The sequence below is a fragment of the Maniola jurtina genome, chromosome 5, assembly GCF_905333055.1.
Source record: "Maniola jurtina chromosome 5, ilManJurt1.1, whole genome shotgun sequence".
Classification (NCBI taxonomy): domain Eukaryota; kingdom Metazoa; phylum Arthropoda; class Insecta; order Lepidoptera; family Nymphalidae; genus Maniola; species Maniola jurtina.
The window spans coordinates 11,712,089-11,732,482 of record NC_060033.1 but is presented as its reverse complement, the minus strand read 5'-3'; the positions used below and the strand labels follow the sequence as shown (position 1 = coordinate 11,732,482).

Below are 20,394 nucleotides of genomic sequence, written 5' to 3'. Positions count from 1 at the left end.
ACTTGTATAAATTCAATAACTTGAAAATATCACAAACTTGACATTGGCTAATCAGAGTAAAGCCAGATTTAAAGAAAAAAAAAAAGAGTCGAGGAATTATCTCTGGGAATTATAGACTATAAATAAAACAACGCCATATAAATAAACGATGTTTATTTCTATCACCGTAACAATTTGCAATATACAACTTACAATATACATATTCGAATTGTTTTCTATTAAATTTATAAAAATAAATAGCACCACATAAATAATAGAATACCTTTAATTATATTTTAGAAACCTAAAATAAAAAATATTTGGAATTTTTTGGTAATAAAATGCATTTTTTGGAATGGCAACATTGTAGGAATACAATAAAATTATTATTAGTCCACCCGTCTACTAGACTTGCTTCAATAGCCTTTAATAAATAATTATCTTAGGAGTGCGTTTTTAACTCTGTAGAGGACACCCCAGTGTCTGAAATATTGTGAAAAACTTTAAACTTCTCAATATGATGTCAGATGTAATTATATCAACCGAGATCGTTCAACGACAATAATTTAAAATTCAACAGTTGATAAACTTACAGTGAATAACTAACAAAATAAAGCAATCACTGAATGTCACTAAACTACTTTTTGGAAATTGCTTTGGTCGTGTATAATATTACTAAAATACTTAGTACACAGTAAAATATAAAAATAATATGGCAACACAAATATAATAGGAACAATAAAAGTAGCTTTTCATTCGATTGTATTGTGGAAAGTTCATAACCCTTCATGCTGTAAAATATGTAAAATTAAATGCGATTTTTTTAATTTTCGTGATATTTAACATAATACAATTATTAAAACTCAAAAGCGACTAATAAGATAAATACAGTCAAAAATAGTACTTTGACAAAACAAATTTTTGTCGTTTCTTAATAAAATGCAACACAGTTTTAAATACCGACTGGGAACTGGCAACCAGTACTATCTCGATTTCAACAACCTTACAGGATGAAGGAAAAAATTTGTTTCCTTCAGCTAAATAGTGATTGTAGACGCCTGCCAGTGCAGGTGGAGGCTAGTGTTCGAGCTTTCAAATTTTTGTTGCACTGCGGAATATGAAACAGTATGAAATCATCAGAATTTTGAGAAAGGGCATTTTGCCAGTACACCATTGATATGTTACCCTTTGAAAAATAAAATACAGTATTAAAACTAGTAGGTTAACAATTTTTTTTGCAACTACTTTGTAAATATAACTTTTTTTTAACACTAGAATTTTGGTAACAAGGCTATTTGGTAAAAAAACCTATCATGTGCTAATTTGCAACAGAGTTGCCAGTTATTAACTAAACAAGTTGGCATTTTTTTTATAATTTTACACAGTTAGACGTACAGATAAACGTATCGTAAAAAGGGTCGTATAAATAAAGCTTATTAATACGTTACAATTTCTAAATAGCATTTAGAAATTTTATATGATGGTCTTGCTTTAATATTATGCTCTTTTCGGTTCGGTTTGGTATATTCCATTTACTTCTAATATACGTCCATGGTATCAGGTAGAATTTAACGAAAACTTAACATGTTTTATTTATAAAACCATAAAAACTTACAATCAAATGCCTTCCATTATCAGTCATTAACTTTTCTGGAACCCCTCAGGATTAGCACTTTGCCATCGCCACGTGTCTTGGCACATGTCATCTAGCGTCCTTGTCGCTCGCCAGCCTAGAAGGCGGTGCGAGAGCGAGACGTCTGCGTAGTTCGCCGCGATATCACCCGCTCGACGGCCTACTATTTTGTATGGAATTTTCCGCCCACTAGCCTTTTCGAATGCTTTCACCATTTGGAGGACAGAGTAGCCAGTGCCTGTACCTGAAGGTAATTCAAAAAATGCAGGAAACACACCAATCAGCAAGAACTGATGGGGAATATTTTTTGAGGACTGTTTTAAATTTTCCACTACCAAGGATCTGAATTGGAAACTTCAATTACTTTTATACATGGCATAATATTGTATATCAAATCTTTGAAAAGAGCAACCGCTGAGTTTCTTGCTGGTTCTTGTCAGTAGGAAAGGCATTCCTAACCAGTGGTAGACGATTCAAAAGTACTTGTAAAAGTCTAATTGGATAAAAATATTTTGAATTTTAATTGATACAAACACGACGAAATATTTTGGCTTAGAAATTTTTATGTTAAAATCCGAATAAAATCTTCCACACATTAACCAGCTGTTTCATATATTCGGCAGCTTGATCGTTTTGACGGGTTCATAAGCGAGATATTGAACGTGTATGTAGTCCCTCACTGCAGCAGTCACTACCTGTCACTACTCCAACAGCATTACTCTTACCTAAGTTAACCGCATGGAAGCCGCTAAAGCCCGGTTGTTGGAATAGCTTGATCGCTTTGACGTGTCCATCAGCGAGATCCTGCACGTGTATGTAGTCCCTCACTCCCGTGCCGTCGGCTGTGGGGTAGTCGTTACCGAAAACCATCAGTTCTTTTAGACGGCCTACCGCTACCTGAAATAGTACAAAATATAGGAAAGTTACAGATGAGTGCATACGCATACATTGTTTTAGTGTGCGTGACACTAATGTCTAGGTCTATTGCTTTAATATCTCCGGGATTCAAGCTATTTCTGTACCAAGTTTCGTCAGCATGGGTTCAGCGGATGGGCCGTGAAAAGTACATGCAATGTTTCTAGAATCAGCGATTTGAGCTGTACAAAAACTCAAATGGTAAATTTAAATCTATCGCTGTCTCTTTTATAATGGTCCGTGCAGAAAAGGATAGCACTAGATTTAGATGATAATCGTACCTGTGCTATAAACGGCATGAGATTGTTGGGTAGACCGGCAGGGTCTTCCCCGATGCGTCCGCTGCGGTGCGCACCCACCGGGTTGAAGTATCGGAGCGATATCACCATCCATTTCTGTCAAATCATAATATTTATTATGTTATCTTCTTAAATATATAAAACGAGAAGATTCACTCTCACTCAAACCACTCTACGCTCCGAACGTCTCAAACCACTGGACGAATAGGCATGAAAGGCATGCAGTTATCTATTATGACGTAGACATCCACTGAGAAAGGATTTTAAAAAAATTCAACCCCTAAGGGGCAAAATAGGAGTTTGAAATTTATGTAGTCAACACGGACGAAGTCGCGGGCACAAACTAGTCTATTCAATAAAAGGAAAAGCTGACTGAAAAAATGGATCGTAGACTTAAATAATTGATATTAATTTCAACTTTATGTCTCCACGCGTTCCTTAGCAAAAGGGTCTTCAAGGACCGATAGACAGATAACAAAGTGATCCTATAAGGGTTCCTTTTTTCTTTTTGATTGGTTTTTACGCCGCATCGTACCGTAACGATTAATCGCTTGGCGGCATGGTTTTGCCGGTAACTAGCCATGGCCGAAGCCTCCCACCAGACCAGAGATAATTAAGAAATTATAAATTCCCAATTTGCCCCTGCCAGGAGACGAACCCAGGACCTCCCACTTATAAGACCCACAGCTCTCAACGCATGTTTTGGGATACGGAACGCAAAAAAACATGACCAATCACGTACCTGATCGCTCCTGCACAGATCCTTCATGATCTCTTCACAGAAGAACTTGGACCGGCCGTAAGGGCTTGCGATGCCCTGCCCGGTGGGGTGCCCTTCGTCTAAGGGCAGTTTCTCTGGCTCCCCGTACACGGTGCACGACGAACTGTACACTAGCTTGTATACCCCGTGTTTGCGCATCGCCTTGGAGTAAAACAAAATATTTTTAAATATCCGGCCGAAGGATCAATATTTCTCAAGTTTTCTGTTATACTAAAAGTAATACTTGCAATCAATATACAATAATATTCGGCTTGAACGACCAGTTTTAATTTAAATATTACAGTTTATTTGACTTATTTTGAATGAAACATAATATGCATACCTTTACCAGAGGCAATCATAGACAAAAATAACTGAACAATGTAACGCAACATAACTAGATCTAATGGCCCATGCTACTAGTAATTCTTAAAGAACACAGTTATCTAGATTGTGATGAAGATTCACCTCAAACAGTGTGCAGGTGCCCGCTATGTTGGCCTGGTAGTACTCCAGCGGCTTCTGAACGGACTCGCCCACCGCTTTGAGCGCTGCGAAGTGGATCACGCAGTCTATGCTGTGCTGGAACAAAAACATTATTTTCTCTGACGTATACAATACTAGCCGATGCCCGCAACTTCACCCGCGTGGATTTAGATTTTTTAAATCCCGTGGGAACTCTTTGATTTTCCGGGATAAAAAGTAGCCTATGTGCTAATCCAGGATATTATCTATCTCCATTCCAAATTTCAGCCAAATCCGTCCAGTAGTTTTTGCGTGAAGGAGTAACAAACAAACAAACATACACACACACACACACACACACAAACACACAAACTTTCGCCTTTATAATATTAGTGTGATAAAACCGGCCAAGTGTGGGTCAGGCTCGCACTTGGCCGGTTTTATATGTCACCACAAATTCGGGGTTTTCAGATTTATTCCTGTACTTGTGCTATAAGACCTACATATCTACCTACCAAATCTTATGATTCTAGGTCAACGGAAAGTACCCTATAGGTTTCTTGACAGACAGACAGACAACAAAGTAATCCTATAAGGGTTCAGTTTTTCCTTCTGTGGTACGGAACCCCTAAAAAGCACAGCTGTGATAGCCTAGTGGTTAGGACGCCCGCCTACTAATCGAAGATCGGGTGGTCGATCCCAGGCACCCACCTCTAACGTTGTTGAATATACAACGAAAAACGTTGATCGCTGCGACCATGGTCGCCCAGTGCGCGGGAGGCGACAGAATGTGAATGTATCGGATAGTTTGCGTTTAGGTTTGAATTTTGATTGATTGATTTTGTCTTGACAAGGACGAAATATTTGACACAAACTCACATTTTCGAAAATTCTATTCAGTCCCTCGCGATCTCTGATGTCCACGTCATAAAAGTGAATCTTTCTGCCTGTCATTTCTTCTATCCTCTTTAGTGGCTCTGGTTTCTTTTCGCCATCAGCTCTGTAATCAAACGTACTTGTGATAGACGCAGAAAATCACACAGGCAAAACAAAATGGACTATAAGAATCACTGGGTTTTGTCGTCATCGTTATCAATCTATAGAGTAACGACGTTGGGCAAAATTCGTTCGTTCAATTGTTATTGATCTACAAGCAAAATTTTATCTGAACAGAGAAGAAACTTACTCCTAGCAAATGGGAAGGAAGATAAATTAAATCCCAAGAACCTGATACCCAGAATGCTGAGGAATGAGGAAGAATGAGAAAAGTACGCTAAGCTAATCAAACACATCATAAAAACGCGAGAAGATGAATGGGAGACAAAGAACCACACTTTAAAAACCGGGTAGCCGTGAGCGGAGACATCGAAGACACCCCCCCCCCCCCCCCCCTCCCCTAAAGACGTCCTGAGCACGTCCTTAACGAACCCGACGATCAAATCATAACCTTTAATGCACCTTATTTTGTACGACAACACGCAAACTCAACCTTATCACAGCACCGGCGAAGACGAGGTCGCCGATTTCTAACGTCACCCGGACGTGGACTCACGACACGGCCTAACCAGTCCAACCAACCCACCCATCCCAACGCTATCCTAAGCCGTGATCTGAGCCTCAGAGGAGGCGCCCTTAGGAGGACGTTGCCCCCCTGACCTCTCCAATTATTTCTTCAAGACCTAGGCTCATCACCAGGCGAAGATTCGCTCTCGCCACCCCACCCCGCGACGCTGTAGTTGCCAGTAGGGCCTACACAGCATACTCAATCCAAAAATAAATAAATGCGAAACACCCTGCAGTAGAGTCGGGCATGCCAGATGGTATCTATGAGGATTTTCCTCCTCCACATAAAAAAAAACAAGTTTTTACCTATAAGCGTTGATGAGGTTGTCGACCACCACAATCTCGTGCGTGGTGTCTTCCCGCTCTAGCAGCGCCATGACCGTGTGTGAGCCGACGTAACCCGCGCCACCCGTCACTAATATCGCCGGTGCCATGATTGTTCTGTAACAAGGAAGGGTTATTCCAGATATTTATAAGTAGATCTTTCAATGTATTCGTTCATGATGTATGTATGTAATACTAGCTGACGCCCGCGACTTCGTCCGCGTGGATTTAGGTTTTTCGAAATCCCGGGAGAACTCTTTGGTTTTCCGGGATAAAAAGTAGCCTATGTGCTAATCCAGGATATTATCTATGTCCATTCCGAATTTCAGCCAAATCCGTTCAGTGGTTTTTGCGTGAAGGAGTAACAAACATACACACACACACATTAGTGTGAAGTGTGATCACCGTGAAATTGTAAATAGTTAGATTACGCACGCAATATTATGACCTATTTGTTTTAAGTGCACAATAACGTGTAGGTATGTAGTATGTGTATGTGCCTAACGTCCGTTTTATCGTCCGAGTGTGTACTGTACAGTGTGTTGTGTACCTATATTATTATGTAATTGAGCAATAGGTTTGTATTTTCTTTATTTTACCTTTCTCCAATACAGATAAGTATGTATAAATTATTGCGACATTTATTTGTCAGAAGTTGCAACACTACGCACTTGAGCTGCGCTGTGCAATGCGGCGCGGCGCGGCAAATATGATTTATAACTAGTAGGGCGCGTGGGTGCGTGGACCACTAAAGTGGTCCGCGAACATGGAGTTGGTTTTTCAAAATTAGATATTTTTATTAATAGTTTGGTTGTCATATCTCTCATATTATGGAACAATAGATTTCACCATCTTCATTTTTTCTGCTCATCAAGCAGACTTTCTGGCCCTGATCATTTCCTACCGAAACACCACTCTTCCATCTTTATTACTTTCTGAGATCTGTATAACAGCGACCTTGATCCGCCATTTTGGATTTTCTTTCAGCTCACTGCCAACTGGATGAGGTTTCGAGTATTTTTTGTTTGAGCACCTATCTTTAACACCCTGGCCGCGCTCCTTACCCATCTTCCAAACCCTTGATCATCATCTCCCTCCATATTTTTCTTCCATAATTTTTTTTTAAAACGAACCGTATGAAAATCTTGCATAGTTCCCAATTTGTAGTCTCTTCAATATTCGGGCTTATATTTTTGTATGGAAAAATAAATTCCGCCATCTTGAATTTTTTCTGTTCGAGTGGTCTACTCTTCAGGTCATGATCTTTTTCCCTACCTTGGACCATACAATAAACAGGTCGCCTCAGACGTACGTATTAATAGTATACAGGTATTAATAATAAATCATTTTATTAGGTAAATATAAACAAAGGGTTTTGTGCTTATCTATACTCGCGCAAATACCCGGTTCCTGGCAAATTCGTGCAACAACAAAACACACTCGTGCGAAGCCAGGTTGCGGAATTGCGTAATCTGTTTATAAAACATTTTCAGTATAGGTATGTCTTGAAAACACATAACATCCGTTTCATATAAACCTGAATGTTTTAGTTTCCAATCTAAATTCTATTACAAGCGCCAGAGAGTTGAAAATTGCTCCCCGTGTTTCGCATAGTAACCTATGCAATTTGTTGCAAGATTTCATGGTTTAAACCATAAAATACGATTAAGAATTTACAGCTGTGACCGGCAATGTACATTGTTGAGTTTAGGAATAACATTATGTAGGTATATTTTGCCTAAGTATTTTCGGTACGTAGAACTAAGTAGATAATATGTATAATATCGTTTATTCTTTAACACGGTTTCTAAGTAGGTAGGTACGAGTTATAAAGGAAATGGAAATTGTTTTAATTGCATTATTATAATTCGTTAATTAAGTAACAGTAGGTACAATAAGTAATTATGTAATTCTTTTTAATTAATTAATTAAAAAACAGTACTTAAAAATAAAAATTTAGAGCGATAGTACTTGTTTCTTATCTTGACTCACCTACACTTTCAGCACAGTTAACTACGTAGGTTGGTGTTTATATGGGAATTAATTTCTTTTTCACTTTCAAGTACTAATTATATATTAAATTATTCGATATCTATTTTATTAGGTTAATTTGTTTCAAGTGCTCTGCCTATTTATTTATATTATCTTTTCAACAATAAATTATTTATTGATGCTAATATTTAGCACTTAATAGTTAAATGCTAATAACACCATAAGTTTTTAATTTAATATTCCTTCCTAACTAATCATACCTACCTAGGTTCTAATTTAAATAGCACCTAGATTATAACATTGAATTATTATGGACTAATAAAAGATAGCCTATTTAGTACCTACTCTTGTTTGACATTAAACCTATAATATTATAAGCAAAATATTTATAACTTTGTTAACTTTATGATAGGTTGTAATTATATTATTGTTGCAATCATTGATTAAATTCCTACTTTACTAGTAGATATGGTAAAAATTTATGACTTCGTTTTTTACTGCTTGGCTACCGTTTCATAGACATCAAAACTCTAACTTTACAATCGGCTTGCAGTCCAAGTACAGCCCTCATGTAGCTTATTAAAAAACTGCATTCTTATGGAAGACCGGTAACAAAAATTTAAAACTTTCGCTTTTAGCTTTAGTGTTTGGCTCGTTACGTGCTAATAAAATTTTTGTTAGATGAATATAGTCAGTATAAAACTTTGGTGGTATATTTTGTAGATTGGATAGTCCCCGCCAACGGAAAGACATGGTCATTGGTGACCTTATAGCAGTCACGTAATAAGCCAATTGGAGCTAATAAGGTTAATACGCAATCTCTAAACTGAACTAACAGATCCTAAAGCTGCGGCTACACGCTCCGTCTTACCTGAGAGCTTGCCTGCACAAACCAGTTTGCGCAGTTAAGTGCGTGCGTGTGGACTGCAAGACGGTATCCCGCGCAGTTCCAAAACCTGTAGAAAAATAATAATAGCATTTTTGGCAAAGTAACAAAATAGAAATTATGAAACCGATACAGTTTCGGAGCCCTTACCGGAGGCCGAACCTATAAGGATTATTTTTATTTTAGTACTCACAATAATAATTATTATAATTAATTGAGATGTCTGCCACTTAGAACCTTTTTTTATCGCTGGGGAATGCATTTACGCATCCCTCCCCGGAAGCCAGTCAGCCAGCCGTGGACCAACCAGCCAGCCAGCCAGCTGGGGGAGGGTATGTGGGACTCACCGGCCGAGAGGCGACCGGAATACCCCCTAAACCCCAGCGGCGCCCTTGCGCGTCGCCTGGTGACTGGGTCACGGGAACACCGAAGCAATCAACCGCGACCCAGCCAGCGACATCGGCCGAGGCCGATCCTCCTCCGGGGACCCACTCGCGAGGTTCCCTAATTCCACGTCTGAGGCGCACCAATGAAGTGCGCCTCCCAACCCGGGGACTCAACGGGCGACAACAGACCAATCACCCGGAGTCCCCCTGCCAAGGCGGCAGGCGGCGATCCCACCCACGTCGCCTGCATCCCGGCCCTCGCCTTCATCCACTGTGTCCTCTGCTAGTCAGAGGGACACGCGGAAAAACTTCCCCCTCTGCCAGGTCATTAGCCATAGCCAACAATATGATCGAAGAGAAATTGTTAGCCATGTTACCGGGGTGCACCGGCCCGAGTACTGCCCTTCCCCTCGGATGACTACAAAAGAAACCAGCAGCACCCAGGCACACTGGGAGGTTAAAACCTAATTTTAAAAGAAACAAGAATCGATCAATAGCTCAAAAACGGACCCTTTTGCCCATAGGTGTTCAAAGAGAGTGTGTAGAGACCGTAACGTTTTACTGGACATCATGTGTAGATATCATAGGTACCTAGTAGTTACCTACATCATATGGTTTAATAATAATAATTTATAAAAAAATAATTTCCACGCTTCAAAAGGTTTCTATAATTATTTTATATATTATTTTAAATAATACATTAAAAAACGAAAAACAAAACATCAAAATCCTACCTATGGAACTAGGAATCAGCTTAGCTAACTGTCATCATATAACTAGTAAAGTATATAATACAAGAATAAATAATTAAAAAAAATATGAAATCATGCATGAAAATATGGAATAAGTACCTACCTACTGACTTGTCCCGCGCGCGTCACTGCCAATGCCCGCCGGGTCACTGCCGGTGCCGCTGCCGAGTTATCAAAATGTATTACGAGGAGATTACATTATCATAGCTTGTATCTAAGTCGTCGAGTGCCATATTATAGTTTTGTAATTCGTTATACTAGCCCGACCTTCGTGATATTTACTATAACTAGCGACCCGCCACAGATTCGCATGGGTAGAATAAATTATTATAATGCGTAAAAACCAGCCAAGTGCGAGTCAGACTCGCGCTTGGACGGTTCCGCACTCGGGTATTTTTCCGACATTTTTCACGATAAATCAAAAACTTTTATGCTTTAAAATAAATAAAAATCTGTTTTAGAATGTACAAGTAAAGCCCTTTTATATGATACCCCACTTGGTACAGTTATCTGACTTTGAAAATTGAAACACATTTTAATTTTTTTTTCTGTGAGGTAACCACAAATTCACTGTTTTCGGATTTATTCCTTTACTTTTGCTAAAAGAGCTACGTACCTGCTTAGGTCAACGGGAAGTACCCTATAGGTTTTCTTGACAGCCACGACAGACAGACAGAGAGACAACAAAGTGATCCTATAAGGGTTCCGTTTTTCCTTTAGAGGAACGGCACCCTACAAATCCAATTAGTAGGTAGAGTTTTTCTATTGAGGTACGGCGCCCTAAAATCCAGTCAGTAGGTAGTTATTAAGATAAGCGTGTACCTACATGCTGACAAACTCGCAGAGTGATGAACCATGATACAAGCTTATATTGATATGCAATTGACTGATTATTCCCTCATTGTTGGAAGTGGCAGACAAACATAAAGTGGCACTTTTTATATAGGTACATTTGCTTTAAGTATTCATTTTCGAAAGAAAGTAGGTACCTGCTAAGCAAAATCGTGTTTATTAATTGCAGAACAATGTTAAAGATTAAATTGAAACTGGATTAGTCTTTTATAAATTGTTTTCGATAATAGAATTATTCGATAAGGCTTTATCTAAAAAAAATGTGTTCAATTTTTCAATTTGATTTCTGTACATATAAAAAAAATATTTAGGCGGAAAAAGAGATTTGATCTTAAAACACAAATTCACGATTTTCGGATTTTTTCCTTTACTTGTGTTATAAGACCTACCTACGAGTGCCTGCCAAATTTCATTTTTCAAGGTCAATGGGAAATACCTTATAGGTTTTATTGACAGACACGACAGACGAACAGACAGATAGACAATGAAGTGATCCCATAAGGGTCCCTTTTTTCCTTTTGAGGTATGGAACCCTAATAAGACGAGTAAAGTGCGAGTCGAACTGGCACAGAAAGGATTAAATACAATCGTACAAAATACAACACTTTTAATTTTTTTTAATGTGCATGGTGGACATTTTGAAATTTTTATTATTTGTTGAGAAATCCCACTAAAATTTAAACTCTCTACTTGTTATGGTTCATTAGATAAAACCAAACAGGCAGAGGGATACATAGCGGAAGCATAGTAATATGGTCTTGGTTGCACCCTTCGAGCACGGAACCCTAATAGAGAGAGAGCACGGGAGGGCCAAACCTTCGTTATTTTATATATAATATATTTAAAATCTTAAAGTTTGTCTGCATATTGTCTTCATTACAGGGAGGAACGATTAGCGACTATGAAGCTAGGATCATCAGGCTTTGGGAGATACCCCCTACCAGACACCCTTAAACTTTAACAATCTATTAAATTTCACTGGAAAGAGGTTCATTAGCACTTTATAAATCTGTAATTACAAGTCGCTGAGACATGTATTTACAGAGATATAAAATTTTTAATGTTTATCAAAAATTTTAAATAATCCACTATAGAAAACATGAGTACTATTTTGATAATAATTCATTAATATTCACTGGACAGTGGTTATTTCGCGCTGCAACTGTAGTTAGTGTAATTGATAAATGTAATAAATCTATACTAATAAATAAAATTGAAGTGTCTGTCTGTAATTTCAAAATAACTACCTCATATTAAGATCATATGGTTATTTGAACGTTACTGTTTGAACTTTGAATGGGCTAATCTTCAGAACGGCTGAACCGATTTTGACGGGACTTTCACAGACAAGAAGATTAATCAGAGAGTAACATAGGCTACTTTTTAACCAACTTTCAAAAAAGAAGTTGTGTTTTCCTACCTATCTCAGAGATATCTGAACCGATTTAAAAACTATCGTCAGTTATAAATTGATACATTGAAGGGATCTTTACCAAGTAAAGACTTTGTTGTTGACCTCGAGGACCCAACTCCTCAATCCTAATGCTATAAGGAATTGCATTCTTAAATGTAATGCATCCGTTTAAATGTTTTATGACAGATATATCTTGCATCCCGGGGACAGGCTATTATGGATAGGCTACTTTTGTCCTGGAATAACAAAAGTTCCCACAGGGTTTTTAAAAACCTAAGTCTATGTGGGCAATCCAGCAGTCATCATCTAGTCAATATTATATTTGCCAACACCTGACTAAGGTTAGAACACAAATATATAATACTTATGTGTCCTCATTCATTTTCACAGACTTAAAGAACAAAATAAAAGTAAATAATGTGTGACAAATCAAAAATAGTATTTTACATACTTACCTAAGAAATTTTGAAAAAAAAAAAATGATTTCCTCAGTGTGAAATTTTAACCAAGATTTCAGGACCCACCTCCCCTAGTTTCCTTCAGCCCCCCTTAAATCAAATTGATGATGACTCATTCTATAGCAACCCCAAATTGTTAAATAATAATTAATAACTGAATGAATAAAATAATATCAGCTTACCTGCTGCCCATCGGTTAAATTTTTCCACTCATAGTAGATACTCCGCAGTATTCACGTGTATTATCTGTCTTTACGGTTTGTTTATACATTACATTCTCTACATAGAAAACATATTATCCAATTGTTGAAGTTGTTGAATATTCCAATTATATCGCTGACTGAGTTGAACTATTCAATTTTCATCGTCATTTAGCAAAAAAATAATGAAACGATTTGATCTCGACGAAAATAATGTACTTTAAATGGAGAGAAAAATTTAAAACCGTACATATTAAGAAAAATACATCTTTTATGCATGAGATCGACAGGAAATAAAGAGAATATAATCAGTCAGATAAAATCACCTACCATGCCTACGGGGCAAATGGAATGGAAATCCAAACACAACGTAGTGATTACATACTCTTTGCAAAGAGAATATTATGTGGAAACAGTAAAATGGAAATCGATGGAAATCAATTGTAATGTAAACAAACCACAGAAACAAACCATGTTTTGTCCATTTCGCTATTGGATAAGCGCGGCTGACATGACAGTCCCAGATTGATACCTACGTAGTAGACAGATGGTAGACATAAGACAGAGTATTCTGTCTACGGATTGATATTTTGTTCAAGGTCACAGAGTACTTTGTTTCAAGGTATAGGTAGTGAGCACGGGTAACATTGTTATACTTTATAGTAAAATGTTAGAAGTACAGTTTTTACTTTTTTGTAAGGACTTCGTCTGCGATGGCGTTTGCTGGCGCGCGTGCTGTGCTTGTTTGGAGTGTTTTTTTTGTTAAGAGTGGCTGGTTTTTGTGTTAGTTGGTGGTAGAACTGACTGGGAAGCGCTCTAAAGGGGCGCCGCGCGTATGTCGGCGGGCGCCGGCGCAGATGGAGTCCATACTTGTATAAAATCAATAACTTAAAAATATCACAAACTTGACATTGGCTAATCAGAGTAAAGCCAGATTAAAGAAAAAAAAAAAAAAAGTTTTTTGTAAATTTTTTGTTCCACAATTTTTAGTGGCTCCACTGTGCCTGGTTAAAAATCTACCGTTTACTAAGCTATTACACTGATCGCGAGCTATTTACTATTATCCATTGAAGAGTTCTGTTTTCCATCTCCGAAGACATTAATCAGATCTTCAGCAAACTAAAATGGGACTACTTCTAAAGTATGCCCTACAAAACAAAATTATCAAAATCGGTTCACATTTGGCGGAGTAATCGCGTAACAATCATACCAAAAACAAAAAAAAAAAATGAATTGAGAGATAAAAGATTAAATTCAACATTTTATTTAAATTAAGTATAATTAAGTAGTTACAAACTTATCTACAAAAAAAAAAAAATATTTTTCACAATATCTTAATTAAATTAAACATCAATACTTACCTCATTCAATAGGCCAAACTTAATTAAGTAGGTAAATCATGTCAGTAAAGGTTTAGAACATTTTTATAAGTACCTATTTTAAAATTTTCTAGCTTTTATTTTTGTAAATTGATATTAAATGCTGACTAGAATACAATTAAATGTATTGTCGATTGTCACATTCTTTCTCTCTCTCAGATACTAGAATGTGTGCGTCCTCATATGTGTTCTTATATCGATTTTCTTTGTAAATTTTTTTTGACAAATTTCGCAAGAATAAGGTCCCGTCCTAGTGTGAGTCAGCATATGCTTCTTCAAAACTGCGTTAGTTGTAAACTCACAATGACAAACATTGCAACGATAAGGTTTCTTGCCATCGTGAGCCATCATAATGTGTGTTCTAACATCGCTTTTCCTCGAAAATTTATTTTGACATAAATCGCAAGTGTAAGGTTTTTCCCCAGTGTGAGTTCTCATATGCCTCTTGAAACTGGAATTTGTAGCAAATTTATAATGGCAAACATTGCAACGATAAGGTTTCTCGCCGGTGTGAGTCCTGGTGTGAAGCTCTACACCTTTTTTACATGAACTTTTAAAGTCACAAAGCCGACAGGAATACGGTTTCTCGCCAGTGTGAGTTCTTATATGATACACTAAAGCGTGTTTCTGTGTTGATTTATACGGACAATAGTTACAGTGAAAAGGTTTTTCCCTGTTGTGTACCCCCTTAATATGATTCTTTAAAACGCACTTCGATGAACATTTATAGTCGCACACTTTGCAAGAATGAGGTTTCTCCCCAGTGTGAATTTTCATGTGAGTGTTTAGTCCAGATTTATGTGCAAATCTTACAGAACAATGCTGACACGCAAAAGGCTTGTCTCTTGTATGTACACTCATATGGGTTCTTAAGGAACTTGAGCTTGCGCATTTATATTCACAATGCTTACAGTGATACGGTTTTTCGCCAGTATGAATCCTTGTATGAATTTTGAGGTCACTTGTTGTTGAACATCGTAAGTCACAATATTTACAAGGATAAGGCTTTTCGCCGGTGTGAATACGCATGTGTATATTCAAAGCACTGTTTCTCGAAAACTTAGAATGACAATGCTGACATGAGTAAGCTCTCTCCCCAGTGTGAGTACGCATGTGCAAAGTTAAACCAGACCTACTTGAAAATTTATATGGACAAATCTTACACAAGTACGGTTTCTCTCCAGTGTGTTTTCTTATGTGTGGAATCAAGGAATATTTCTTTACACATTTATATTCACAATAGTCACAAGAAAAGGGTTTGACCCCAGTGTGAATTCTCTTGTGCCTCCTTAAAGTAGATTTTGTTTTTAATTGAGCCTGGCACACATTGCAACGATAAGGTTTTTCAAGATTGTGACATTGCATGTGCTTAATTATTTGACTGCAAGATCCAGTTTTAAAATCACATAGCTCACATGCATAAGGTTTCTCTCCAGTGTGTATCCTCCTATGAGTGACCAAATTTGATTGATGTGCAAACTTTTTACTGCAAATATTACAAAGATATGATTTTTCACCAGTGTGCTTCCTCAAGTGCGATGTTAAGGACCCCTTATCCACACATTTGTATTGACAGTGCGCACAGGATAACGGCTTTTCCCCAGTGTGAGCTCTCATAATATGATGAATGAGACTAGTTTTAATTTTACTAGTCTGATGACAAATATCACACACATACAGATTTCTCTTACTATTCCTGCTGATAAATTGAAATGATCGACTTTTGTTTTCATTACAACCCTTTGATGCAGTAACATTTTCTAGTTCCGCTTTATCACTATGTGCAGTTGAGTGAGTTTCTAAACTCATACCCTTTTTTTCACTTTCTTGTAATTCCAGCATCTCAGTACTTGGACTTGAATTTGTTGCAGATAGAGCCTCTTTTCTGTTACTATTTTTTATTTCTAAACTATTTTCATATATCTCATTTTTAATCACATCAAAGTTTGCATCATAGAAATTTAGCTCCGTAACTTCCTGATCTAAAGCTTCCTGTTTAGAAAGTGTCTCACTATCCATAGCATAAATAACCTCATATGATTGTTCATTTTTTATTTTAATAGTGTCTAGTACCTCATGTACAATGTCTATTTCTGCCTGTTTGTGTTCATCTGTTGGTTTCTGATTTTCGTCAGACGACTCTATGTCATTTAGCACAAAAGGAATAGCTCCGAGCCGAATTTTCTTCAACCCACTCCTTGTTTCACAGAAGTCATCGGTCAGGAAATGCTGTGAGCAAACTACAGCGCCACGTGGCAAACGAGATCCTTGTTTACCGAGAGCTTGGAGCCAGGCCGCGCGGACTCTGGGTGAGGCGGGAAACCTGTAACAGTCATAGCATAGAAAATATGAGAATGTATGGTATGGAATTGCATTATTCATTTTCATATTCAACTACATGTAATTATAATATGGATAAGTACGAAAAGTTAATCAAGAAATGAAATTATTTTATCGAAAAAATGCTATTGATGACAACAATACTAATAAAAACAAAGTAAAGGTCCATGTCCATACTGATATTATAAATGATCTGTCTGCTCGCTTTTTATGGCCCAGTTTAAGCAATTTTTACAAAATTTGATACAAAGGTGGTTGGTACATCTGCACAGACATTTTTAATTTTTATGCCAGAGAGAGTTTCCCCCAGAATTTAAAAAAAACAACTTTGGTTCTAGTTCACCCACCGGCTTCGCACAGGTGGGCTTTCATATTCGATAAAAAATATGAATGTACATAAGTAGGTACCTATATTAGGTTGGTCCATATTTTTCGACTTTTGAATTATTCCCGGGGCACTTTTTCATTTGATTATTTACCTCTAAATATGAAATAAGCTTTTTTTGTTTTTGTTTTGTTAAGATTTAGAGGTCGCTACCAGCTGCCAAAATTTTTACAAAAAGCGTTGAAGGACAGCTCAAATGATGGTTTCATTTAGGTGTTTATATTACATTTTACGCGCTCACATAGACAATCGCTTCTTCCTCTGCCTCCCCTCGACCTCTCATCTGTACCGACGCGTCAAGATTTGGACCGATCATACAACAAAAACATAAGCCATAAGCACTCCTCCATATCAACGTATTACGACTATTATTCTATTATTATTTGTTATTCTAGATCTATTACTAAGCCACATATCGATATATCTCTCCATTATCCATGCCCTAAAATAATAAATTTAGAAAAATTATATTTATTTTGAAAGTTATGACCCTTGAAAAATCTCTATTTTAGGGCAAATTATGCAACTTCGTGCGTTTATAAACTATATAAGAAACTAAAAAATTGAAAAATTAACAAAGTCATGTCACACTTTACTTTATAATAATTATATTTCCTTCATCTGTGGAAACGATTTCACTATTTTAAACTCGACCCACCAACGAGTTGTCGCTGCCATGAATGGGGCTCTTAAGACGTACACACGTGCGCACTAACATCATAATATTCGTAACTTAAAAATTGATTTGTGCGCATGCGTGTCTCAAAAATAAATGATTCAAATATCTACATAATATCTTAATTCATAACAACAACAATAATTTTGTAATATTTTTTATGTCCCGGCCATAAAAATAAAAGAATCTAACAAAGACAGATTTTGAGTTTTTATTTAAAATTCAAACCTTGGTAGCGACCTCTAAATGTCATTTAAAAAATTCAAAAAAAATACTGAAATACTTTCCAATGGTAGATAATCAAATAACGTGGTGCCCCGCAAAATTAAAGAAAAAAATTTTTTTTCTTAGGAATAAGGACCACCCTAACCTATACAGGGTGGTCAAAAAGTCGTGGATCAAACGCAATAGGGAGATAGAGGAGGTCATTTCCAGCAAAAAAAAATTCTACAGCATGGCCATATTTAAATTGCCCTAAGAGTTATGAATATTTTTGGGTTTTTTAACAAAACACCAGATTCTCTTACAATTAGACTAATTTAAAAAAAATGAGATAAAAAAGAATGAAACAAACGATGCTGTGTCATTACTAGATAATGTATCAGCACTACAAACCTTCTATTGAGGCTCTGGCTACCAAATTACAAGAGCAATTAATTTTTTTCCAAAACTTTTAAAGCGTTACCAAAAATTAAATGTCACTTTAAAAGCGCACTGTGAAAAAAAAATGTACTACGGAAAAGTGACCCTGTATCAGAAAAACTTGCTGATTTAATGCCAATTTAAATGAGGTATAACACATTACTCTTTGTTTCGTAATTCTGGTATTATAATCGTTTTTTCATATCAAGGTGCAAATTTCAGTAGATTAGTTTAATTCAAAATAATTTTGAAGATTATCATGCTGCTAGTTAAACTGCTAGTTTTTTGTACGTAGGAATGCTAGAAACATCAATGTGTTTGTCACACTTAAAATTTGTGAAAAGAACAGAAACTCTTCACTACCACCACGTGCCAGAACTACCCAGAACGCCCTCTTTTCTAGGAAACAAAAGGATAAAAAAACTATGCCTCTCTTTCACATCCTTCCTTATTCCAACAATGCAAATAGAAAGGATGATTAGTGTGAACGAGAGGCATAGTTTCTTTATCCTTTTGTTTCCTAGAAAAGAGGGCGTTCTGGGTAGTTCTGGCACGTGGTGGTAGTGAAGAGTTTCTGTTCTTTTCACAAATTTTAAGTGTGACAAGCACAGTGATGTTTCTAGCATTCCAACGTACAAAAAACTAGCAGTTTAACTAGCAGCATGATAATCTTCAAAATTATTTTGAAGTAAACTAATCTACTGAAATTTGCACCTTGATATGAAAAAACGATTATAATACCAGAATTACGAAACAAAGAGTAATGTGTTATACCTTATTTAAATTGGCATTAAATCAGCAAGTTTTTCTGATACAGGGTCACTTTTCCGTAGTACATTTTTTTTTCACAGTGCGCTTTTAAAGTGACATTTAATTTTTGGTAACGCTTTAAAAGTTTTGGAAAAAAATTAATTGCTCTTGTAATTTGGTAGTCAGAGCCTCAATAGAAGGTTTGTAGTGCTGATACATTATCTAGTAATGACACAGCATCGTTTGTTTTATTGTTTTTTATCTCTTTTTTTTTTAATTAGTCTAATTGTAAGAGAATCTGGTATTTTGTTAAAAAACCCAAAAATATTCATAACTCTTAGGGCAATTTAAATATGGCCATGCTGTAGAATTTTTTTTTGCTAGAAATGACCTCCTCTATCTCCCTATTTCGTTTGATCCACGACTTTTTGACCACCCTGTATACCTACAAGCTATTTTAATTTTTCACTTAGCAGTTAACAATCAAATTCTCAATGTACGAAATTGTAATGGTTTATATTTTTAGTTATTACAGAAAGATCACGGATGATTACAAGAACTCGTTTTACACATTTTTACAGTAGGCAAAACAGTAGGTAATCAATGCATGCTCACAGAATACATAAACTCCTAGTGTGCATGCTGCATGTATCTTGTAATCATACCTGTGAAAAGTAATTCCGGGAGAATCGGACTGTGTTTTTAACGTATTACTACAGGCAGGCACGAAACACTGCATTTTTAAAATTGATAGGTATTTAATAAAACTGAAAATCCAAACCCATCTAACGAGATCACTGGATAAAGAATGTAGGAATTACAAAGACACAACAAAACAAAATGACGTAAGTTTGTACCATAATCCTACTCTATGGTTTATACTGGTTTGAACCATAAAAAATAAAGTAAGTCACTATGATCTATGATCACTACCAAAAGATCTAGCTAGCCTTGATCTATTATAATGGATCTAGCGATCAAGGAATAGTATTATAATGGAATATTCTCTTGTGAGCGAGAAATCATAATATGTGGTACCGCTTCACGCTTATGGCAAACAACAAGCACTGGCAGTGGCAAGCATGTGGATGGGCGTTTTTTGACGGCAAGCCAAACCATGGCCAAACGTGGGCCAAACCAAGGTTTGGTTTTTATAGTGTTTGGCCAACGCCAAACACTATAAAAACCATAACATAAAAGTACACTGTCGTGTTTGCCGATGTGTGCTTAAATATTGTTTGCCACGAGCATGAAACGGCAACATGAAGTTTGCTATTTGAAAAGGCTTAGAACCCAGAGCCCCAATGCCAGTAAAAGTGCTATTTTGACATACAGTAATTTTTT

At 36.7% G+C, this 20,394-nt stretch overlaps 1 protein-coding gene and 1 long non-coding RNA gene across 10 annotated transcripts; one reads left to right on the top strand and one right to left on the bottom strand.

The window, feature by feature from the left end:
- Positions 1 to 136: 136 nt before the first annotated feature.
- LOC123865154 (UDP-glucose 4-epimerase) lies at positions 137 to 19,909 on the bottom strand. 9 transcript variants are annotated; one of them, XM_045906021.1, is made up of 9 exons: positions 19,715 to 19,801; positions 10,066 to 10,109; positions 5,921 to 6,055; positions 4,931 to 5,051; positions 4,055 to 4,168; positions 3,569 to 3,748; positions 2,809 to 2,922; positions 2,338 to 2,509; positions 137 to 1,856 (listed from the first exon to the last, which is right to left on the bottom strand). In XM_045906021.1, the coding sequence occupies exons 3-9, from the start codon at positions 6,046 to 6,048 to the stop codon at positions 1,621 to 1,623; spliced, it is 1,065 nt and encodes a 354-aa protein (XP_045761977.1). In that variant the 5' UTR covers positions 6,049 to 6,055; positions 10,066 to 10,109; positions 19,715 to 19,801; the 3' UTR covers positions 137 to 1,620. The 9 variants fall into 9 exon arrangements, with proteins under 9 accessions (XP_045761977.1, XP_045761972.1, XP_045761975.1 ...); XM_045906016.1 differs by lacking the exon at positions 19,715 to 19,801 and adding an exon at positions 12,861 to 13,343 and having other exon boundaries at positions 10,062 to 10,115; XM_045906019.1 differs by lacking the exons at positions 10,066 to 10,109; positions 19,715 to 19,801 and adding exons at positions 8,802 to 8,886; positions 12,861 to 13,343.
- On the top strand, positions 7,849 to 12,029 carry LOC123865180. Its single transcript, XR_006795927.1, has 3 exons — positions 7,849 to 8,538; positions 8,654 to 8,736; positions 11,689 to 12,029. It is a non-coding gene; the product is annotated as an uncharacterized LOC123865180 (long non-coding RNA).
- Positions 19,910 to 20,394: the final 485 nt, after the last annotated feature.